The sequence below is a fragment of the Phyllobates terribilis genome, unplaced genomic scaffold (genome assembly GCF_046119375.1).
Source record: "Phyllobates terribilis strain yellow unplaced genomic scaffold, ASM4611937v1 Scaffold_1__5_contigs__length_1240528914, whole genome shotgun sequence".
Taxonomy (NCBI): domain Eukaryota; kingdom Metazoa; phylum Chordata; class Amphibia; order Anura; family Dendrobatidae; genus Phyllobates; species Phyllobates terribilis.
Genome location: NW_027362761.1, coordinates 1,074,405,260 through 1,074,430,523, shown reverse-complemented (window position 1 = coordinate 1,074,430,523; position 25,264 = coordinate 1,074,405,260). Strand labels below are relative to the sequence as shown.

General features: G+C 41.6%; 1 protein-coding gene across 10 annotated transcripts in view; it reads right to left on the bottom strand.

The window, feature by feature from the left end:
- FRYL (FRY like transcription coactivator) overlaps positions 1 to 25,264 on the bottom strand; it is a 298,660-nt gene that overhangs the window by 94,899 nt on the left and 178,497 nt on the right. For all 10 annotated transcript variants that reach the window (XM_073645520.1, XM_073645519.1, XM_073645521.1 and 7 more), the window contains 7 exons: positions 11,055 to 11,194; positions 10,597 to 10,693; positions 10,003 to 10,082; positions 8,308 to 8,388; positions 7,947 to 8,115; positions 5,241 to 5,333; positions 1,638 to 1,736 (listed from right to left, as the gene is read on the bottom strand). In XM_073645520.1, coding sequence (XP_073501621.1) covers positions 1,638 to 1,736; positions 5,241 to 5,333; positions 7,947 to 8,115; positions 8,308 to 8,388; positions 10,003 to 10,082; positions 10,597 to 10,693; positions 11,055 to 11,194 — 759 coding nt within the window. The remainder of the gene's footprint in view (positions 1 to 1,637; positions 1,737 to 5,240; positions 5,334 to 7,946; positions 8,116 to 8,307; positions 8,389 to 10,002; positions 10,083 to 10,596; positions 10,694 to 11,054; positions 11,195 to 25,264) is intronic.

Here is a 25,264-nt window from a genome sequence, read left to right as displayed (position 1 = left end):
AGATATTGAGAAAAATCTGTGTCTTTTTATATAATGTATGTAAACTTCTGGTTTCAACTGTAAATAACCTTAGAATATAACCAGAAGCACCTTGCTGCACCTTTTTCACAAGGACAGGGACAAACCAGACCCACCTGTTGCATCCCTTATAAGGACAACAACGACTATTAAACTTCAAATAGAACTCATCTACCTTAGGGTAAGTCCTAATTTTGTCGTACCTCCTGAGAACCAAGTGCCTACAATACCAAACCAACATCTACTACGATCCTAGGACCATATCCATCCCGGACTAGTCCACCACTATAGGTGGCTCCCTGCGGATCACGGTCCAAGAAATACAAATACCGCACGCCTCTGTCCTTGTTGCCCACCGATCGTCACAATAACAGCAGGTAAAATACAACTTCCACTAATAACGTCTAGCCATTTACTCTCAAGTTCTAATGTACTTCTCTTGCACCCCAGGTATCTAGAATATGTGAAGCCTCCCACTGACACTAGAGTCCACCGTCTAAAGAGCCTCAGGGTTACCACAAGGATACACAGACCAATCATAACAGGTAACCCACACAAATACCAAACCCATCAAGAACCGATACTTTAAGTACAGCGATACCACACCATATTACCATACCGTAACACGGTTTCTCTTTTACCAGGTCCACCCTTTTTGCTACTCAAGCACAGACTACCTCAAGACTCCATGAAAAGCCGTTTTATCCTTTAACTCAGAACCATATTTATTTATTTATTAATTTTTATCAATCTCTTATATCATCTATTTTAGCCCCCTTTTTTGTTTTTAAATACCTGTATCAATAAAAATACTTTTTAGTCATTCCTTCTCCCGAATCCTTCTTTTACTACCATTAGCGCGAATTTTAACCATAGGTTATTTTATTTAGTACAACCTTAGAATATGCAAATGTAATCCACCAGAGAGCGTGAGAAGCCCGCTGTGCCTACCTGTTTGTGGATAGGTTGGATGACACTAGGAAGGTTCACCTAATAGATGGGATTCCTAATTCTTAGATCGCCAAAGTGTGGAATAGCTCAAATCCAAAAGCCAGTAGTGCAGCGTCCCTAGCGCCCCGGCCAGCAGCGTTTACTCGGACACGCTGGATAAAAAGACTGGCATTTTGAGCAAACGTGACGTCACTTGGTACGGGCTCAAACAAAAGAGTTATCCCACGCGTTTCAGAGGTAACGTCCTCCTTTATCAGGGATGAGTCCCATCTATCCGGGGAACCTTCCAAGTTCTCACGCTTTCTGGAGGATTACATTTGCATATTCTATTTTTATTTATATGATTCAAGTCCACTTAACCTGGGCATAGTTGTGCAAATTACCGCATGTCACCTTTTTTATTAGTCTGGCACTTTTTATTCATGTGGGCAGGGTGTTTCAAGCAGCTTCTTGCATAACGTTGGTTAAGTGGAAGCGCTTTTGCAAATTTTTAAGTATACATATTTTCACAATGTATTGGCATATTTGCTTTTTTATTGACCTCCACAGCGATAATGGAGATCACATAACAAAACCGTGCAGCCTCTAAGGTCAACATTTCAGGGACAAACTGTGAAAACAGCCAACAGGAAATCAGACATCCACATAAGTTTATTAAAATATCTCACCAGGGAATGTTTCTTTCTTGAGCTCAGATCAAACGTGTTCTGGTAGAGCATCTCCACAAAATTTTTTAAACATGGCACGTTTACTTCGTTTTTTACAGCCTAGGAAGACAAAGGTATCTCATATGAATAAATGTGAGAGAATAATCAAAACAGTAAGAGAATAAATAATTGCAATCAATCGCTTCCTATAACCATCATCAAGCTTCTTACACCTCTCAACTGGAATTTTGGACCATTCTTCTTTTGCAAACTATTCCAGGTCTCTCATATTTGAAGGCGCCTTCTCCAAACAGCAATTTAAGATCTCTCCACATGTGTTTAATGGGATTTAGATCCGAACTCACTGCTAGCCACTTCAGAACTCTCCAGCGCGTTTCCATCCATTTCTGGGTGCTTCTTGAAGTATATTTGGGGTCACTGTCCTGCCAGAAGAACCAAGACGCATACCCAGCTTTCTGACACTGAGCACTATATTGCAACACAAAATCCTTTCGTAATCTTCAGATTTCATGATGCCTTACACACAGTCAAGGCACCCAGTGCCAGAGGCAGTAAAATAACTGCAAAAATTCTTTGAACCTCCACCATATTTGACTGTAGGTACTGTGTTCTTTTCTTTGTAGCCCGCATTCAATTTTCAGTAAACAGTAGAATGATGTGCTTTACCGGAAAGCTCTATCTTGGTCTCATCTGTCCACAAAATGCTTTTCCAGAAGGATTTTGGCTTACTCACATACATTTTGGCAAACTGCAGTCTAGCTTTTTTATGTCTATGTGTCAGCAATGAGGTCCTCCTGTGCTTCCTGCCATAGTGTTTCATTTAATTCAAATGTCGATGGCTATTTCGCGCTGACACTGATGCACCCTGAGCCTGCAGGACAGCTTGAATTTCTTTGGAACTTGATTGGGGCTGCTTATCCACCGTTTGGACTATCCTGTGTTGCAACCTTTCATCAATTTTTCTCTGCCGTCCACATTCAGGGAGATTAGCTACAGTGCCATGGGTTGTAAACCTCTTGATTATATGTTGCGCACTGTGGACTTATAACCTTGAGATTGTTGATATTTTTTAGTAATTTTGGTTCTCAAGTCCTCAGACAGTTCTCGTCTCCTCTTTCTTTTCTCTATGACACACAATGCATATACGGAGTCAACTTTCCCCTATTTATCTTGTTTCAGGTGTGATTTTCATATTGCCCACACAGGTTACTTGCCACAGATGAGTTTGATCGAGCATCACATGCTTGAAAAAGTTGTTCACCCGCATTTTTGGAAAGGTGCAAACAATTTTGTCTGGCCCATTTTTGGGGTTTAGTGTCCAATGTCCAATTTGGCTTTTTTTCTCTTTTTTTTTTTTTTTCTTGTGTTATTCCAATACACACAAAGGAAATAAACAAGTGTATAACAAAACATGTGCAATTGCAATCATTTTCTTTAAGACATAATTCATTTTCTGGAACAATTTCAAGGGTGCCAACACTTCCGGCAATGACTGTATATAAAGAGATATGGATATATGCAGAGAGATAGAGATAAATAAATTTAAAAGGAGAGCGATTTTGATTCTGAAGTTTCCACTCCAGAATCAAAACTCTTCATACAATGATTGTAAGTGGAAAATGCCAGTAACTCCTATGTAAGGATACGCTTATTATACCCGAAACAGATGTTGAAAGCTCAGCACTTTTGCTTTTGGGTAGATGTCTTACAGAACCATTATCCACAAAGAACTGACATGGCTCCAAGATAATTGCTTATTATTTTGGCAGAATGTATCATCCTTATATCAAGTGAAGTATTAATCTGTATTCCACCTACATATTACACAGACAGGTAGTCTCCTTATATTTATCCAAATGAATATTACAAGTAGACATGTAACAAACGCCATCTCAGTGTGAGTCGGATTTTCAAAGAAAGTAATGCAAAATCAATGAAACTTTACTTGTAGGATTCTGTAAGTAAATTTGGAGAAGTAGCGGTACATGTTTGAGGGAGATAGGTTCTCTCCATTGTTGTGGGGGTCCTGCCGCATAATGTGAGGGGCTTGTATTCATCTCACACAGAGAATTTTCACATAATGCACTTGCAGAGATGTATAAATAGCTCAAGGCATGCGAGTCCAGAACTTCAAGACTTTAGACACACCTATAAAGGACAATGCAATTCTTTTTTGGGCAATACCCATAACAGCAAATAATGTGCTCTAACATTGAAGATTAGAGAGTAATGTATGTTTAAGGCAGGGTTTGCAATGGGTATTTGTGAGTTTACTTGCTTTCTAGTCCTTTCTTCTAAACATGGTGTGATAAGACACCTTGGATCTCCAAGGTTTACAGACATTGTAGTGAACTTAAGGCTATGTGCCCACGATGCAGAAATGTTCCAGATTTTTCCTGAGCGTTTCTGCATCGCCCTGGCAGAAAAAATGCATGCGGATTGTACATGCGTTTTCCTGCCAGGGACAAGAGGATGTGAAGCGTTCTTCACTTGCATTTCCACATGCGGATTGACAAACGCTTTCCAAGCGATTTTAGCATCACTTGGAAAGTGCTTGACAACTTGGTCACACTATATAAATCCATGCAAACAGCATGGATTTATATAGTGTGACCGTAAAAGAATGGTAGAAAATAAAAAAATAAATCTATACTTACCTTCTGATGGCCCCCGGAGTCTTTATCCGATGCGTCCTGGCTTGCCGGCAGCTCGCGGTGGAGTAAAGGACCTACCGACGTCAGCGGTCGCGTGATGCGTCACATGACTAAAAGACGTCACGGCAGGTCCTTTTCAGATCATCGCGAGTTGCCGGTAAGCCAGGACGCATCACTATGGAGACCGGATGCCATTAGAAGGCAAGTATAATATTTATTTTTTATTTAAATTTTTTTTTTTTTTTTTTTTTTTTACAGGTACTATGGTACCCTGGTCCGAAGGAGTCTCCTCTTCTCCAGACCCGGGTACCATCCGCACATTGAAACGCTTAGATTCCGCAGATGCAGTGATGCGGAATCCATGCGCTCCAATGCAAGTCAATGCGGCGAAAACGCTGCAATTAAGCAAAATAATTGGTAGTGTTGCGGATTTTTCCGCAATGATAATCTGCAGCGGAAATTTCCGCAGCATGTGCACAGAACATGCGGATTATCATTGGGGAACATAGCAGGCCTTCTACCAAGCGTTTAAGAGTTTCTGTAGTGGAATTGCCGCTGCGGAAACGCTTAAAAAAAGCATAGTGGGCACACAGCCTAATAGTAACACCGCAATAATATTTACCATTGATCTTAATTCAGATGTACACAATATGGTGTCAGAAGGGATAGATCTATTTGATTTAATTCTGTACGGAATATTGAGAGTAATTATATTTTTTGTGTTGAGTTTGAATCGGAACGAGGGCAGAGTCTGCATTTATAGTGAATGTTCTCCTTGTGTTTGCCTGGGTTTACTCTAGGCTTTCTTTTTTCTTCCCACTCTGCAAAAACATATTGATAGGTGTACACGTTTCCTAACAGGTTTAGGATGCACTGCAGAATATGTTGCAGCTGTATAGCATCAGGAAAATGATCAGAATTTACATTGCATACTACAAGATTTACTTACAGCAGCCACAGGGATGAGAATTTCTACAAACAGACCGGCAAGTGCATGTTTTATGTCCTTGTCTTTCACTTCCAAGAAGTACTGTGCGCATTCCTGACCAAGCACAAAAAGGATCAGTCATTACATTGACCTTCTTCTATATGCAGAAATATTCATCTTTATTAACATTTATTAAAATAAATAAATGAAACACATTTACTTAGTACAGACATCATTATGTACTACAGACTAGGTGTGACCGGCAGACCACATGTTCTGCCTCGGAGGAGAAGGATCAGTCCATTGAAAAGGCCGGTCCTTTTGTCTTAAGGGAAGTCTGGGGGAGACTTTCTTCTCTCCCAGTGGAAGTCGTGTCCGCTCGGCCCAGCCGAACAATCATGTATGGGGAGTCGGGAGAACAAACCGACAGTTATCTAACGTGTATGGCCAGCTTTAAGGCCGGGTTAAACCTTAGCCAAGCGTTCATGTGTCTTCACTAAGGTAGAAAAAAAAGCCCTGGCAAAAGCTTATCTAGCAGGTGAACAAAAAGAGTGAGAGCAATTCATTAGCCTTGGGAGAGTCGGGAGACCACCATACACATCAGATGAGTGGTCCCCAACTCCGGTGCTCAAGAGCCACCAACAGGTCATGTTTTCAGGATTTCCTTAGTATCACACAGGAGATGGAGCAGATCTCACCTGTGCAATAGTAAGGAAATCCTGAAAACATGACCTGTTGGTGGCTCTTGAGTACCGGAGTTGGGGAACATTAGATGATCAGCCAGTCCCACTATAAGGCTGTGTGCCCACTCGGCATTTTTCAAGCGTTTTCGCCGTGGAATTTCCGCAGCGAAAACGCTTAAAAAACGCTTGGTAATACGTGCCCCATGGTCCCCAATGATAATCCGCACGTGCTGTGCACATGCTGCGGAAATTTCCACTGCAGAATATCATTGCGGAAAAATCCGCAGCACGTCCATTAATTTTGCGGAAATGCAAATTGCTGCCATTGAATCGCATAATATCCACATGAGTACATGTACACATGTGGATATTAAGCGATTCAATGCGCGGATAGTACCCGGGTCTGGAGAAGAGGAGACTCTCCTCCAGACCCAGGTACCATAGTACCTGTAGTTAAAAAATAATTAAAATAAAAAACAACAACATTATACTCACCTTCTGATGGCCCCCGGTCTCCTGTACAGTGCGTCCGGTGTCTTCGGCGGCTCGCGTGGTGTAAAAGGACCTTCCATGACGTCATTTAGTCGCGTGACCTGTAACATGACTAAATGACGTCATGGAAGGACCTTTAACACCACTGCGAGCAGCCGAAGACACTGGAGAAGGAGACCGGGGGCCATCGGAAGGTGAGTATAATGTTTTATTTTTCACCATTTTATTCTTTTTTTTTTTCTTAACTATTGATGCTGCATTTGCATCGTAACTTGGTCACACTATATAAATTCATGCTGGTTGCATGGATTTATTTAGTGTGACCAAGTTGTCAAGCACTTTTCCAAGTGATGCTAAAATCGCTTAGAAAGCGCTTGATAACCCGCATGCGGAAATGCATGCAAAAACGCTTCACAAACGCTTCTACCAGGCAGGAAAAACGCATGTAAAATCCGCATGCGTTTTTCCTGCCAGGGAGATGCAGAAAAAATCCGGAGCATTTCTGCTTTGTGGGCACTTAGCCTAAAGCTGACTTTAAAGGAGTGGTCCGCTCTTAAGCTACTAGTCTGCAGTAACTCAATGTGACTGCAGACTTGTGAGTCCTCACTTTGGGCGCACTGCTCACTGAGGATTCTCTGGCGCTGGGAGCGGCGGTCATGTGACTGCAAGTATGTGATATGCATACTCCTGGCCACATCCCAACTAGACTATTAGCAGCCTTGCTCAATACACACTAGCATTGAGCAAGGCTGCGACCACCTATTTGGCACGTGACGGCATGTACGCAAATCACATACATGTCACGGAGATGTGGTCAAGTGTCCAAAGCTCCCAGCGCCAGAAAATCCTCACAGTGCACAGTGTACACAATGTGAGGATTCACAGAGTGACTGCAGACTTATCTTAAGATTGGACAACCCCTTTAATCCAATGTGTATCGGGGGCCTTTAAATAAGTACTCCCATGTATATTTTTTTTATTAAATGTGTGTATATGTGCATGTAATGTAGTGTGAGAGTCCAGCGCGATCTACTTCGCTTCTCAGTGTCGTCACCACAATTGCGACTAGCCGGCTCACTTTATGCTCTGTGTGTGAGCCGGACATCTCTGTTACAACCCAAGTCCATGGAGCCCGGTTCTGAGGCTGGTTCTGACACACCAAAGGCTTACACTGTAAAAGCCACTTCTGGGTCACGCAGAGCGCAGCGTGTCCAGGGGAGTCTTCAGGAGGATGACGTCACTATGAAGAGGAGCAGAGTGGCGCTGGATCACGTAGAGAGCAGAGCAGCACTAGGTGACTATATTAATACACTCACACTACATTACATGCACATATACACACATATAATAAAAAATATACATGGCAGAGCTTCTTTAAAGAAGTTTGCCCCTTTGCAGACCACTCAGCAATTCACTATGTGGACAGTCTATAATTATATCTATTTTGCTCTTATAGGATAAATTTCTATATAAAATAAAAGTTTTCATATGAAGATTTGCCTTTACTAGTGTTCACATGTTGCATTTTAGATAAAACCAAGGTACTATATACCTGCATAAACTGGAAAGAGGCTTCAAAATCCTCTACGGGATACATTTTGACACGGAAGAATTTCATCCCCATGATCAGGCTGATGATGCTTTGCACCACATGTGGGCTTTGTTCCTTCTGTCGCAGTTCTTTTAATTCTGTGACAAACTTCTTCCTCACAGCCTGAAATCTAAATGATGAAAAGAAAGCAGGAGGAGCTCCACTTAATCCTAATACACTGCCATGCCGCCGGATATTCTCGACTCTCCCCTGCAGTGTGAACACAGGGGATCCACGGCCTCTTACAACCCCCTAGAGATGGCATAAAACTCAGCCAAACAAACTCACTTGACATGTCATAAAAAGGCTAAGAAATCCTTACTTGGACTGTGCAAGGACGCCTATGACTTCTGCATATAAATCTGCAATAATGTGCACGTTCCCAGTGTTGGTTCCTGAATACCTAGACAGAAATATACAGAAAGGATCAGTCAACAAGTACAGCTCAATGCTCTGCCAATATTTGCTAAAGTCCTAATTGGATTGCTTGGAGGGGAGAATATATTAAAAATAAACATAAAAGGGGTATTTTTATCCTGCAAGGGTATGCAAGTAAAGGGAAGCCAGCATAAAACTAGAGCGGTGACCCCTTCATTAAAGATCTTTTGGGCACTCTAGAGGTTAGACCTCCACCGTTCCTGAAATCAGGTCATATCTTCACAATATCACTTTACAGGATGGCAATACTCCTTGAAACAAACTCCAGTAACATCCTTTTTCATGACTATCTCCTCCCTTGTAAATTGAGTTGTAATACCTTCAATTTTTTTGAAGGTTTTGTTGGCCCTACCTCAGTATAATGCATGACAGAAGTGCCACCACAAATGTCAGGATAGATCTGATGTACAGATACGCACTGCAAAGACCGCTATTAAAAGTAGAACAGCAGTTCAATCTGGTAATATAGTGTGGGGGCAAGTTTTGCCAAATACAAAGGTGGTGTATTGCCTTTTGAACACCAATGATGAAAACTTTAAGGCGATATTCACACGCTCTGGATCTGATGTGGACATGGGGTGCAGATTTTCAAGTCTCCATCCGCATGTAGCGAAATAAATCTGCCCAAAAGTTAAAGAGCACTAAGGATTTTTACATTTACGGGGAAAGTTTGGTCAAATACGGAGGTGGTGTCTTGCCTTTTGAACACCAATGATGAAAACCTTAAGGTGATTTTCACACGCTCTGGATCTGATGTGCAGATTTTCAAATCTCCTTCCGCATGTAGCAAAATAAATCTGCCCAAAAGTTAAAGAACACTAAGGATTTTTACATTTGCAGGGGGCTCATTCTTGTGTGGTGAAGGCACAAAGTTTCTCCATATGGGCTGCATATTACCAGCACAGAAGAAGACAACATCCGTGACCACCAAGGACAACGTGACAAATATCATCCCAGATAATTATTGTATGGGAGGATTGCAGGACTATACGAGGATACTCGTGATGCCTCGATTGAAAGGACAGGTTGTGCCGTCTGCCCTATTCCATTTTGGAAGCAATAAGAATGTTCTCTCGTTTCCCGTTTTTCACTAGCCACACATTGACGTTGCAGGTCTTCTATGAAAATCCTCCATAAATGACTTCACAGCCCCGTACTACAGTAATGAATATACACGTCCTCAGGAGCTATATGTACACAAACCGATAAGAACAGATTTCTTCAGTGAAATCCAGTTACACAGTTAAATAAGATAAGGGGAGACAAAGGAGGTTTTCTTTCCTATAACGTGAGAAAACATGTTTAGAGGAGGGTAGTACAGGAAATGATAGTGCAGGTATAATGGTTACCTAGGATTAACACTGGTTAAGCTGTGAGCGGACACATTACACGTCCTTATCTGAAGTGAAGAGTCTAGTAAGCATCCTGTGTCACCAGTGATAGACATGAAGGGGGCTGGTTGACTGGTTCAGTTCATTTTAATAGCCCCCTTTTCTGTCAATGTTATGCTGGCTTAGTGATTGAAATCAGCCGGTCTATGGAGTCACACTAGTAAAATCTATAATATATGGAGACTTACCCTTCTTTGTGTTTAAAGTGCTTAAAAGCCAAGTTGAGAACTTCCTGTATTAGGGGGTCTGGAACGGGGTGAACAGGAATCTGCAGGGCAAGATGAAAGCGTTACGAATAGTAAACTGTCATGTATCTATATGGCGTCCTCTGCCATGCATATTGTAGCTCCTTCTCAATTACAATCACTGTATATAAATGATACAGCGCAGGCAGAATAAAGGCCTGTTCACACTGGCAGATCCAGGCTGCTAAACAAGCACTGGACGGCAATTTAGAAGCCGATCAGAAGACAATTACTGGCCAGTTTACTGAGGCAGACGAAACCGTAATGGGGACAGAAAGTTTGTCAATATAATCGCTCTGTCCCCATACAGTGCCATGTTGTTGGCAGCACATAACCCGATTACACAGGACAATGTGCTGCCGACAACAATGATTTTTATGCCGGCATAAATACAACCGCACCTATCGAATAAGCATTTGCCGACCTGTTCAAACTAGCCAATAATTGGGAATGAGCCTTGCCACAAATGCTTGTCACCCAAAAACTGGATCACCTAAAAGGGCCATAACACGACATATACGAGACAGGGGGGCTTACCTGTTTGAGGACCTCGACCAAAACTAAACAGAAAATAAAGTCGACAGCTAGGTCTCTTCTTTCAAGTAAGTAGTCTCTTTCTCGCTGCTGTTCATCTCTGTAATACAATGATTAAACATAGTCTTAAAAATGGATATCAAGGTTAACGGGTGGTGGTCTCATCAGAGACCACCTTCTTCAAATTGTGCCTGTCACTAAGATTAGTCGGTTGTCCCAGGTTCCACCCTGGCAAAAAGGGGATTTTGCCAGAAAAAGACTAAGGTAAAGCCTCAGCAATGGAGTAGGACATGGTGACCATTTGGATATGACAAGAACAGCTCGAGCTCGCCAGGACAGGAGCCGCAGAGTTCTGCATTTGAGGGGGATCATAAGTGAAGCTTGAGACAACGCTTTCTAAAACTGTAAATAGAATTGGTAATTTTAGTATATACTTTTTGGCAATAAAATAAATGCATTACCCTTTTGATTTTGTGCTAGAGCGAGGCCTGTACTCGTACGATTCATCTTCAGTTCCATTTTGGCGTTTATACCAGTCAAACAATGTGCGGAGTAGAGAGGGGAGACAGTGCTCTGCTACAGAGCTCATACAGCTGATCACCTGTGCACAAACAGATCGCAGGTTACAGCAAGCTTTGATAGTCACACTTAGAATTAAAAGAGTTTAAAAATATTTAATAATATATATATTTGCAACTTCCCACACAAATTGACTGACCCTAATCTTTACCTTACTTTCCTGGAATCCTACTGCGATGCATGCATTACTAACCACCCACAAATTGGTTGCTAGATATAAAAGGTTCAGAATCATTTAATACAGGTGAGTATTGCAAAAAAAACAAAATCCTTAAAGAGGATGCACCCAAGTATCTCTACTTTTTTATCACTTAGGCTGGTAAGAAGCTAGAGACAGAAGATAAGGAGGGACACACAACAGAGAACAATGTGTACAATATTAGCCGATATTCAAATATATATTGGGTTACTGTGGGTACAGATGAGCGAGTTGAGTCAAAGCCTCGTCCGTGGCCTATGGCCTCCTGACGGGAGACTTCTAAATCTGCTTAAATCTTCTGGCGCCTCTTCTAATGAGCACGCCCGGTGTGACATCATGTGTGCATCATGAAGCAACTATGACATTGCACTGCCCCCACAAATCAGATGAGGTGCCAGGGATTACAGCTGGTATAAGGAAGTTCGCAGGGGTCCCATCCAGAGGCCACAGACCACGGATGTAGCAGCTGGACCAGGCACCTTTAAATTTGCTCATCTCTAGTGTAGGGGTCTTCCCACTCTCCTTGATATGGTATCAGTGGGGTTAAGGTTTGGGCAGTTTGACTTCCCGTCCAGTCTAAAATTCGGGAGAAAAGTCGCTGCCAGAGCAATTTGGTAGTGGCTTCCTTTACTCTCCTCTTTATTTATTTTACTCACTTATTACTATTCAACAGCGCTTTGCAGATATTAATCGACACAGTCCCCATTGGGGCTCACAATTTAGATTCCTCCAAGGAAACCGGAGTACCTGGAGGAAACCTACACAAACACAGGGAGAACAGACAAACTCTTTGTAGATATTGTGCTTGGTGGGCTTTGAACCCAGGGCCACAGCGCTGCAGGGCTGCAGTGCTAACCACCGAGCCAACATGCTGCCCTCCTCTTTGAAAAAACATGGATGCTCAGCTGAGCCATGCGTTCCTGTTTATGTCGGAGTTGGGACAGATAGCTGACGATTGTTCAGCCAACAGCTGTCTAATGTGTATGGGATCCTTGAGGCCATCCATGCATGAAATGGTTGTCAGGTAACTCCACCGTACACATGAGCACGCATGAAGTCAGAAGACCTCCACACACATCAAATGGTTGGTCCTGCAAAAATCAGTGGGTTCACCTGACTTTCATCGAATGCGTAATGTGGAGGCCTTATGTGAAACCCAATTACAATAGTATTGGACCAGCGTTAAAAGGCCTCAGCTAAACAATAAATTCTGTATATTTATTATATAATAATGCACAACTTCAGACCTCTTGATGCTTGGAGGCTTGTAGAAGCCGCATTTTGATGAAATTCTGATATGACATGCCACAGTCAAGCAACAGTGATGATCCAAGGACTTCGTATGACATTTTTCCATTTACTTAATCAAGCAGGAAAAAATGTTGCAGACTGGAATCACAAACAGTTCTATCATTATCTGAAGCCTCTGACCCATCTCTGGATTCAATTGAATAAAATAGTTTAGTTCTAACATAGAGGTCATTTGGGCATACCAAATATACCAGATGGGGTTACTCCATATTAAGTATTTATGGGAAAAGAAAAAAATATGTATTAGAGGGATTTTCCACTACTGTGATATTGATGACCTATTGTAGGATAGATTAATTATAGAAGATCGGAGAAGATCTGACACCAGGCGTCCCACCAGGTAGGGCTGTGGCCAGATGTAAACAGGATGATCTGTAGTACCTGGGAACTGCAACTACACAGTGTACAGATCTCTGCTGCTCCGCTTCCAAAACGGTTTACATCTAGCCGCTGTCGGAGATAGTAATGGCTGATCCATGAGGGTGCCAGGTGTCACCAATCGGATATTGGTTATCTGTCCTAAGGCTAGGCCACCAATATGTAGTGGAAAACACATTGAAGAATTTACAACTAATTATTTTGAAAAAGTTAAGAGAAGAGGAAGTGAAAAGTAAGATGGTGCTGTGCAGATACAATGTCCAATGTCAAAAGACACATCCCGCCACGTATTTCTTCCCGCTAACAGTACCTGTCAGTAAGATCATGGCATCCCTGGTGCTGTAACAATGACACGGTATCTGCAGATGCCAACAGCAGGTCACATTCAGGAGCCTCCGATTGTGTTATACGGCTTCCGAGCATGAAGCATTTATTTGCGGCTGGCAAATCATTATTTAGTAGATAAACTCTTGCCACTTGATAAAGTCCAGTGTATCACTAAGTATACATGCTAATATTGAACATTCGCTTAGTAGATCTTGTTGCAGATTTACATTTTATTCTGTGGGTTATAATATTTATGCCAATATCAAATAAGCATTTTTTTATTTTAGATTTTACTGATTTTGCACAAAACATATGCATCTTTCATAGAAAAAGAAAAAAAAAACAAAAAAAAAAAAACATGTTTCGCATTGCCACACACTTACACTTGTTTTTTTGTGGCCTGAAGATTTTACATTAACATTATTTTAGGGTGCACAAAAGCTACAGATTGGCATTTTTTTCTATTTTATGCAGGTTTAACTGAAAGTAAATGTAATTCAAACATGGTTGTTTTTTTCCAGTATTCATCATGCAATATAAATACAATTTTAACTTTATCTTTTGGCTTACGGATACTGATGCAAAATACTCACTAAAATACAGTCACTTAAAAATATGAATTTCCTAATGAAGAGGTTATCATTCTGACTATTCTTAGTATCTATAGCCCGATTTACCCTCCCCCAGAAACGCTAAATTAATTTTGACTGAACTTGCAGGTATCGATGAATTCGGATGACAGCTCCCAGACACAAACGATTGTCGGGGAGTTATGAATCCGGCATGTCTGATTTCGGACTGTCAATCTTTGTTCTCCCCTAGATAAGCCACCGCCAGAGATGTCTGACAGCGGCTCCCTCATACAGAACACAGGAGCGCTCCGCTAAAGACAGCTGCTGCCCAAATAATCTAAGATTGAGGGGGATTAAAGTGAACCTGACAGCAGATAAGTACTGCCCGATCTACGAGCAGCATATATCAGGCACTGGCTGTATGATCTCAGATGTGTGTGACTCTGAAATGTTGCGGCATTTCAGAGAAAAGCAGACTTTAAAAGCCGCTGGGGACTGAGCCGCACTAGAGACTAATTGGAGAGGCGGGTCCCGGGATTGACAGGTCTTTCTCTATAAGCACATGTAGACAGAGACCTATCAATCCAGGGCAGCGGGCGGGGAGAAGCCGCCCCGGACATGCCTGTCCGACTAGTCTATAGAGCAGCTCAGTCCACAGCGGCTTTTAAAGTATGCTTTACTCTGAAATGCCGCAGTGTTTCAGAGTCACACATACATGGATGAATCACACAGCCAGTGCCAGATCTAAGCTGCTCGATTCAAGGGCAGCATATATCAAATGTCAGGTTCACTTTAAGAGAGGGCCTCCAGCAGACCTTTTCAGCTAAAAGATGTTTTCCCCTCTGCAGGAGTTCTCTCTAACTTGCAATAGACTCTGAGCAGGAGGACGAGACTAGCTGCTATGATCTCTCTCTCTAAGGCCTCATTTACACGTCTGTGTTTAAACACATGTGAAAAATGTGTTATCACTGTTGTGCATCAGTGTGTCCGCTTTTACCATCAGTGTGACATCAGTGTGTCCATTTTTACCATCCGTGTGTCCGTTTCCGTTTTTACCATCAGTGTGACATCCGTGTCCGTTTTTACCATCAGTGTGACATCCGTGTGTCCGTTTTTACCATCAGTGTGACATCCGTGTGTCCGTTTCCGTTTTTACCATCAGTGTGACATCCGTGTGTCCGTTTCCGTTTTTACCATCAGTGTGACATCCGTGTCCGTTTTTACCATCAGTGTGACATCCGTGTGTCCGTTTTTACCATCAGTGTGACATCCGTGTGTCCGTTTTTACCATCAGTGTGACATCCGTGTGTCCGTTTTTACCATCAGTGTGACATCCGTGTGTCCGTTTTTACCATCAGTGTGACATCCGTGTCCGTTTTTACCATCAGTGTTAAAAATGGATTACACACGGAGGCTATTTGTGTGCTGAATGTATTTTTCACAGACCCACAGACTTGTATTGGCCCTTTTCATCCGTGATACCGGTAAAAAGAACGGATGCTTCTCTGTGTGACACACGGTTCGTAAAAACAGACATGTACACAGCAGCATAGATTCTAATGGGTGCTGTATCCGTGAAAAAAAAAAAAGATACTAATATAAATTATATATATATTATATACAGGGTGGTCCAAAAGTAAGTGGACAGAAAGTGTATTAAGGTTATGAAGGGGGAGATTTATCAAACATGGTGTAAAGTGAAACTGGCTCAGTTGCCCTTAGCAACCAATTAGATTCCACTTTTCATTCCTCACAGACTCTTCGGAAAATGAAAGGTGGAATCTGATTGGTTGCTAAGGGCAACAGCCAGTTTCACAGATCTAGTTTTCACAGATAGATCTCCCCCAAATCTGTTTTCTTCTCAGATAATTCAGATAACACATAATGGCAAATAATTTAAATACAGATCAAAGAAAATGGATTTTAACAGAGTATTGGAAATCTCAAAATGCTGAAACCATTAGAGAAAATTGGGTTGAAACATTTGGTACTCAAGCCCCAAAGAGACAAACCATTTACCGCATTCGTGACAAATTCAATGCCACTGGCTCAATCCTTAATGCTCCAAAAACTGGTCGACCCAAAACAGTCTGTACAGGAGATAATAAACAACTTGTTGCTGAAACATTGGTTCAGAGTCCAAAACAGTCCACCAGAAGAGCCTCTTTGGAATTGGGAATGTCACGAGCTTCTATCATGCGAATCCTGAAATCTATTGGGTGGAAAGCTTATCGTCCACATCTAATTCATGGTTTATTGGAGGATGATCCAGACAGGAGGCTTCAATTTAGTGTTTGACAAATCTCCCCCTTCATAACCTTATTACACTTTCTGCCCACCTACTTTTGGACCACTATATATATATTTATTTATATATATTTATATATAGGCGGCGGTGTACTGAGGCAGTGACCCAAGCAAGTCCAACATAACCAGCTTTTATTCAGCAACTTACGGGTAAACAGAAAGTCCTCCGGTTCGCAGCCGGGTTAACATAAATCCATAACAACGGTTGCCGTGGGCAATGGCCGCGCCGGGCCGCTCAGAGCCTGACGGGTGCAGAGCCTTCCTAGGCGTAGGTTCGGCTACACACAGGTCTGCCGAGCTTTCCTGCTATGCTTCTAGCAGGTCCCAACACTGATCAACACTAATCCTTAGTGCAGGGTTTTTAAAGGACTTGTGGTAAGAGCCACTGGGAAACCCGGGTTGGGGGAGGAAGCCGCCCCACTGCCTTCCTGTAGCCTCCTCCAAGGACTGAAGGCCCTGTCGGGTTTTACTAATCTGTCTTAGCCAGATTGACCCGGTCAGGCTATGCTCACCTTCATTCCTGTATTGCAGCCGCAGGTATGTCTGTGACTGCAATGCACTTGAATGGGTTTAATAGGTGTCTGTACACATTCTGGGGGATAAATAACGTCCCTCGTATATGATCCCAGTCAGTGCCTCACAAAAATAAATAAAATAAAATATAATATAATATAATATATATATATATAATGCAACATGAACGTGTGAATAAGGCCTTATACAGCACAGTACACAGGGAGAAATTTCTGCTCTTCATTCCTAAGTTAGCGCAAACACAAAAGGCGCAGAGGTACAGATGACATTACATAGCAGTGCAGAGCTGTGTGGATGCAAGTCAAGCGCTGGGGAGGTAAAAGACTTGTTAGAAAGCTTAGCATGATCTTTGTGTGTCTCCCTCTGCCCATTTCCTGCCTCATCACTCACCTTCTTTCTATAAATTTCAGGAAACAAAAGGAGGGGGAGGGGGTGAGAAGTTGCTCAAAAGTTGAGAACGAAGCAGATTTCTCGGAAGAGATTACTAATTTTCTTATAAATCGCATGTACTATTGAGTTATGCAAATTTTTCTTAAAGTACAGTCCCCATTTAAAGCATAGAGCTGTCTCCTGAGGCATTTTTCTTATAGGAACATTGTGGGAGAGGCTTTCAGTGCTGTTTGATTTTTAGGTGAAAACTGCGGCTGTTACAACTGATTTCTGGTGGGTGCTCGGCCAAACACTCCAAGGGGCACAGTACACTAAAACATGGCTTTTTATGTTCCTGCTGGTTTATGGTTAGATCCCCTTGGAAGAAGGTTTTCACATTAGTCTGCAAGTTTCATTTTATGGCCACTTTAGTTTTGTCATCCTGGGTGATTGTGTTGTTATTAATAAATAGCTCTCCTGGACCTGATGAGACAGGTGTACAAACTGTAAAAATCCACGTCAGAATGGCTGTATAATCCAGTTTGAAAGTTTTCCTATCCTGTATGAAAATTAACATATGATTATACAGCCATTCTGACATGGATTTTCACAGTAAGCACACCAGCCTCAATCAGAACAACGTATTGAACAATTTATTGATGCATGCAGATTGTATTTTGAATTCTGGTAGCAGATGAGCTTTAAAGGATGCTGTTCCGGTATTTAATAATATTTACATTCCTGTGTGCCCAGATACATTAATCTATTTGTGTCTTATTTTGGGAGAGTTGAGTTGTAGGCATTTTTTATTTTATGCTATGTTTACTCTAATTTTCTCAGTCATCATTTTTTGGGTTTGCTCGACAATGTAGGTGTAGTTTTCATCATCCAGATGTTTTTGGGGATCAAGCATTTGGGACTTTTCAAAAGACTTTGTGCAATGATACTCCAGTACCTTTGTGGAATTCAAAAGCTATTTTTTTTTCTTTCTTTGCACAGTTGAAGTCTAAAGAGGTGACATATTGCTAAAAAATAAAGTAGTGCAAATAAAGCAAAAGATCATGTTTGAATTTGCGACAAATTTATCAAAACATTGTGTACCATCTTGATTAAAAGTGCCGCCGGCCACAGCTTTTTGCACTTCTGAAAAGAAGGACACCGTTGAACAGAGGCAAGGTGGAGTCCAGAGTAACTCTGCTGCCTCATTATTGTGAATGGATCCCTCGGGGGTTTCATCTGAATCACGTCACTCCGAGATTTAAATGGAAACCCCAATGTAAATGCTCAGCTTAGAGAGCAGGATAGATGTGATCCAAAATGTTATGTAAATTGTTCCTAGCAAAAAGCTTCAACTCCATTCACAAAAAAAGCAAGTTCTCACTCTGGTCAGTCATCTGTTATTGGAAATATAGGGGCTTCCACGTTACTGGTATTACAAAGGCTCTGGAAAAGCGCTATGGCTCCTTGCCCCCCAAAAGAAATCCAACAAATGCCCCGCTCCCTTCTGAGACCCACAGTATGCCTAAACCGCAGTTAGCATCCACATATTTGGAATTTCTGCAGCGATGAAAGCCAGTCTAATTTACAGGTGCATGTCTCCAAAAGCAAGAACTGGGCAGAACGAACTGGTCACTACAGCGTACTGGTCACTACAGCGTACTGGTCACTACAACGGCAGCTTGCAATATTCATTTGGCAGCATCCACTGCTGCTTGTTTCTGGAAAATACCAATGGAGTCAAAATAGTCACTACATTTGTAGATAAATTCCTAGAGGGGTGTAATTTCCAAATTTCCAAAATGGGGTCACTTGAGGGGGGATTCTGCTCCTTTAGCACTTGGGTGCTCTGTATATGGAGTTCGCAAACGATTTTACAATAATTTGTTCTCCTGGAGTCAAATAGCGCTTGTTCCCTCCCGAGTCTCGCCGTGTGGCTAAACTGTTCTGTACAGCCACATATGGGGTATTGCCACTTTCAGTAGAAATTGCGTGACACATTTTGGCACCATTTTTACCTATTGTCCAGTGTGAAAATGTAAAATCTGGGGCTAAAACAATTATTTTGTGGTAAAAATTGTATTATTTTTTCTTCACTGCCCAATGGTATAAATTTCTGTGAGTCACATGTGGTATTAATTTGATCACTGCACCCCTAGATGAATTCATTGAGAGGTATAGTTTGTAAAATGGGGTCACTTATGGGGGGGGGGGGGGGTTCAGTTGATCTGGCACCTCAAACCAGTCCAGTAAAATCTGGACTCCAAAATGGCGCTCCTTCCCTACGGAGCTTTGCGCTGTGCCTCAAAAGTAGTTTTCAACCACTTATGGGGTATTGATGTACTCAGGAGAAATTGTACTGTTCGTTTTCTCCTATTACTCCTTTTGAAAATTGCAAACTTGAGGTCAAAGTAACATTTTAGTGGAAAAAATAATAATATTTTGCTTATTCAGCCTAATGTTATATAAGTTTGTGAATCGCTTGAGGGTTACAAATACTCACTACTCCCCTAGATGAATTTCTTGAGCGGTATAGTTTACAAAATGGAGTCACTTCTGGGGGTTTCTGCTGTTTTGGCATGTCAGGGGCTCTTCAAATGTGACATGGTTTCCGCAACCTATTCCAGCCAAAATAGCGCTACTTTCCTTCTGAGCCCTGCCGTGCGCCCAAACAGTCGTTTTCTACCACATATGGAGTATCGGCGCACTCAGGAGAAATCGCACAACAAATTTTGTGGTGCATTTTCTCCTGTTACCCTTGTGAAAGTGAGAAAATTGGGGCTGACATAATATTTTTGTGGGAAAAAATGTGTTTTTTAATTTTCACAGCTCAGCATTATACAATTCTGTAAAGCCCCTGAGGATTCAAGGTGTTCACCACACATCTAGATAAATTCCTTGAGAGTTCTATCTTCCAAAATGGGGTGACTTGTGGGGGGTTCCCACTGTTTAGCTATCCACCTCAGGGGCTCTCCAAACGTCACATGGTGTCTGCTATTGATTCCAGCCAATTTTGCATTCCAAAAGTCAAATGGCGCTCCTTCCCTTCTGAGCCCTGCCAGGCCCCAAAGTAGCAGTTTTCCACCACATTTGGGGTATGGGCGAACTTATGAGAAATCGCACAATAAATTTTATGGTGCATTTTCTCCTATTACCCTTGTGAAAATAAAAAATTGGGGGCTAAAGTAACATTTTTGTGGGATAAGGTAAAAGTTTCATTTTTTCCTTCGAAATTCCATTAATTCTTGTGAAGCACCTGAAGAGTAAATAAACTTCTTGAATGCGGTTTTGAGCACCTTGAGGGGTGCAGTTTTTAGAATGGTGTCACTTTGGGGCATTTTCTGTCATTTAGGCGCCTCAAAGTCACTTCAAACGTGATGTAGTCCCTAAAAAAAATTTGTTTTGAAAAATTTTGTTGGAGAAATTGCTGATCAACTTTTAACCCGTATAACTTCCTAACAAAAAAAATTAAGATTCAAAAACTATGCTGATGTAAAGTAGACATGTGGGAAATGTTATTTATTAACTATTTTGTGTAACATAACGCTCTGGTTTAAGGACATAAAAATTAAAAGTTTAAAAATTGCAAAATTTTCACCAAATTTCCAAAATTTTCAGAAATAAACGCAAGTCATATCGAACAAATTTTACCACGATCATGAAGTACAATATGTCACGAAAAAATCTCAGAATCAGTGAGATCCGTTGAAGAGTTCCAGAGTTATTACCTCATAAAGGGATACTGGTCAATATTGAAAAAATTGTCCTGGTCAGGTAACCCAAAACAAGCTCTGGTGCGAAAGATTAAAATTGTATTTTTCAAAAAGGGGGTGTACTCAGCACTGTATATAAATATATATAATTTTTTATTATTGCTCACTTTTTTACTGCAAGTGGAGCATCCATAAGAGCTCCAGCTATGAGAAAAAAACATCCCCTTGCTCTGCCACACATCACTTACAGAGCGCTACAATGGATATAATGAGATCCACTCGGCTATTTGCAGCAGACACCCTTCAATAACGTAAATCTCAGGGTCTAATAAAAACCTCGACAGTGCCAATGCTTTTAATCACTAAATAACACTCAATGAATGCCATGTATTCAGTAAAAGAGAAGACAGAAGCAGTGAAAAGAAGCTTCTGTCTTTTCCCCAGGTGTCTTTCACAGCCGGAGACCAGACCTGCTCTTGATAGATTGCAGGAGCTGGAGAGTTAACGAAGCAACATCAACTGAAAATGCTACATGTTTATAGAGAATAAGGGGTTAAGCAAATCACAAAGTGTCCCCTCTGTTGGGTCCACACAATCGTTTTCTGAAGGGAAATCTTGCAGTATTCATTTTTCTTGCTAAGCCAGCACAGGACAGGTCCTCCAAGGGAAGTCACGTTCTTAGTAACTGCTGTCCACTTTTGCCACGAGATGACCATAAACAGAGGAGCCCACTCATCTGAATTCCCTAACAGGATATATAAAAAATGGTTATTAAACTAAACAACCCCTTTTAAGATGCCTAAGGCTATGTGCCCACGATGCAGAAATGCTCTGGATTTTTCCTGAGCGTTTCTGCATCTCCCTGGCAGAAAAAACGCATGCGGATTGTACATGCGTTTTTTCTGCCAGGGAGAAGCATTTGTCAAGCGTTTTGATCATGCGATTTCGCATGCTTTTGTCAAGCGCTTTTCCAAGCGATTTTAGCATCGCTTGGAAAAGTGCTTGAAAGTTGGTCACACAATATAAATCCATGCAACCGGCATGGATTTATATTGTGTGACCAACATAATGTTAAAAAAATAATAATAATTAGAAAGTAAAAAATAACCTTTTACTTACCTTTCCGGCGGCCTCGGTCTGCTTCCGGCGTCGCTGCTGGCTCCGTGGCGGGTACTGGTAATGTAAAAGGACCTTCCATGACGTCAGCGGCCATGTGACAGGTCACGCGACCGCAAATGTCAGCGGTCATGTGACCTGTCACATGACCGCTGACCTCATGGAAGGTCCTTTTACATTACCGGTACCCGCCACGGAGCCAGCAGCGACGTCGGGAGCAGAGCGGGGGCCATCGGAAGGTGAGTATAAGGTTATTTTTCATTTTAATTCTTTTTTTACTCACAGGTACTATGGTACCCGGGTCTGGAGGAGAGTCTCCTCTTTTTCAGACCTGGGTACCATTTGAGCATTAATCTCATAAGATCCACATGACTACATGCAGTCGTGCGGATCTTATGCAATGCAAGTCAAGAGCGGCGATTTCGCAGCGAAATCGCACTAGAATTGGTCTTGCTGCGGGTTTTACATGCAAATCCGCATGTGCCGTTCACACCATGCGGAAATTTCCGCTGCGAAATTCGCATTGCGGTAAAACCTGCAGCAAGACCAATTCTAGTGCGATTTCGCTGCAAAATCGCTGCCATTGACTTGCATTGGATCGCATAAGATCCGCATGACTACATGTAGTACATGTAATCCGGAGCATTTCTGCATCGTGGGCACATAGCCTGAGACTTGTTCTGAAGAGCAGAACATTACATAGTATTAAACGGATGACTAGCAGAGAAAAGGGAGGCCCGATGCACAGGCAGCTGCAGGGACGTCATGTTCTTCACCACATTCTTCTTTAATTTGTATTAAGGACCAGAGAAGCGTAAAAGCCGACTGCTGAGTGATGGATTCCAGGCTCCGGGCCGCCATAAACAGTTAATGCTTCATTACATGAAGAGGACTGGGGTTATTATCCATATTTACTAGAAGATGCTGGCACTAGTCTAAACAAATGTTTTATTGGTACTCCAAATGTAAAAATGTTTAGGGGAAACAGTTCACAAACCGAGCCAGCGCTAAGTGGCCGGTCCAACAATGATCCTCCTCATTACCGCTAGCTCAGCTTGGCAAAGCCACAGCTCACAAAGCCACACCAAATAAATCCCGCAGCCTGGACGCCGAGGTTAATTGATAAAACGCAAGCTACATTGTGCAAAAAGGAAAGTAATGAAATTCCTGGCCTAACAATTATTGGCTCCTGCAGACTTTATTAATGAACACAAGGCACGTGTCTGCAGCTCCGCATGTAAGGGAAGGATGGCACCGCTGAGAACACGTAGGCTGGAGACCAAGCCCGCAAAAAGTCTAGTCATCACCAACTCTTACTGCTAGGTCATTTCTGCACAAGAATTAAAAACACAATAAACACAATACGAAAGGAATTACTAAATGGCCATTTTATGATCTGACTATATTAGAGGACTAATTGCAGAAAAAACAAAATCAGGCTACGTTCACACTAGTATCTGTTATAAAAACAGTGAAATAGAACTTCTGCAAAAATCCGTCCAATGACAGCTACAACCGGAGGCAGACAGAAACTGTCACGGGTGTGTCAGAAGTGACAGACAGTCGCCCTGCAGTTGGTTGCAGGAGATCTCTATGTTTGGCATTACAAACATCATCTTAGAAGCTGTCTCTCTAGGACCCAGCGGCTACCTTCCAGAGGGAGGTGCCAATGATATTCATTACTCCTTATGAGACTTCAGTAAGAGCAGTACTTTCTCCTCTCTGGTGCTTGAGGACATGTGAGCATTTGTCTGGAGTCGTCTAAAAGCTCAGCGATTTCCCGTTTGTCCTTCCTTTTTGTCTTAGAGTTCAGTGAAGATCAACTAGTGCTCATCTCCTCCCTTCCCTAGCCTGAGTCTAATGCCAGGGAAAGACAGGGTGAGGCACGCGTGCAGCATTTGGATAAGAGCCAATATAGGGTCGATAGTTGAGACAGGGTGACACTAGACCAGACTAGGAGGTCTCCACTTCCCCCTTTCCCTAGAGTCTGGGCTCCCTTTCCCTCTTCCCTTTGTGTTGCACTAAGTCTTTCCCACACCTTACATGACAGAAACAATCTACTATAATGTTGTACGTTGTGTTTCTTTTCATGAGGTCGGTAAATTAACGGGTAAATTAACGGAAAAAAAGCGCAGCATTATTACTTACTGTAAATAGATCAATAATCTTCTAAAAGGGAACGTTTCATCAAATAAAAGCATGACTTAAAGACTAGGTTAAGTGTATTTTTGAAATGGTTCTAATATTTTTTTTTTCTAAACTTGCATAAAACCAGCAGTATTTCTAAACGCAAAACAAAAAAAACCGAATTGTAATTTCACACTGGCCACATGAACATAGGCAGGAATACACTGACTAACTCACTGACCTCCACAGGAGAGTTTTCTAGACATGTTCTGCTCTATCCTGGCACATCGCCTATTGTGTATGGTGGATCCTGTGATAACTTCTGTGTATAGAAGGGTTATCTGTCATTGTAAGCCTGCCTGTGACGATAATCAGACTGATGAAAAGCCTTCTGTACGGAACAGGAAGTTAGAGTCTAGTCTTTGGCTTGGTAGCCAATGTAAAAAAAAAATTAAAATATTATTTGAAAAAATCAATATTAAAAAAGAAATCAAATTGATACAGTATAATGTAATTTTACATTTTTATTTTATAAATCAGTAGTATGCATGAAAATAAACTTTTTAATCTATGTTAACAGGGAAATTTGCTTCTTTCTCCGCCAGGACTGATTCTCTCAAAATCCTCCGTTCACAGGTAAAATCTGTATTTAGTAAAGACAGATTGTTACATTACTGAGGATTTTGAGACTGAATTATTAGTCCTGGTGGAGAAAGAAGCAGATTTCTCTGATAACAGTTTACAAAGTTGCTTATTTTCATGTGTATTATTGATTTATGAAATCGAAATAAAATGATGTTTAATCTTTAACATAAAAACCTAATTTAAACAATAGGTAATTTTCTGATGATACATTGTCTTTAATCAATTGGTTCCCTCAAAGCGATAGAATATGTTCATCATGGTAATGGGTAAACCTTTTTAATCAATTTATTTTTCATAGGATATAAAAGTACTTCTAGGCTGTAAATAAAAGATCTCACAAGTGAAGTTGTAATACTGCTTGTTACATGAAAAGTCTGGACACAAAAATTCAAAGTATACTGAAAGCAAGACAAGTCTATGTTCACATGGTCAGCCTTACAGCAACCTTCCTCTTCATGAACGCCTCTGAGGCCACACAACCCTTCACTGGACCGCAC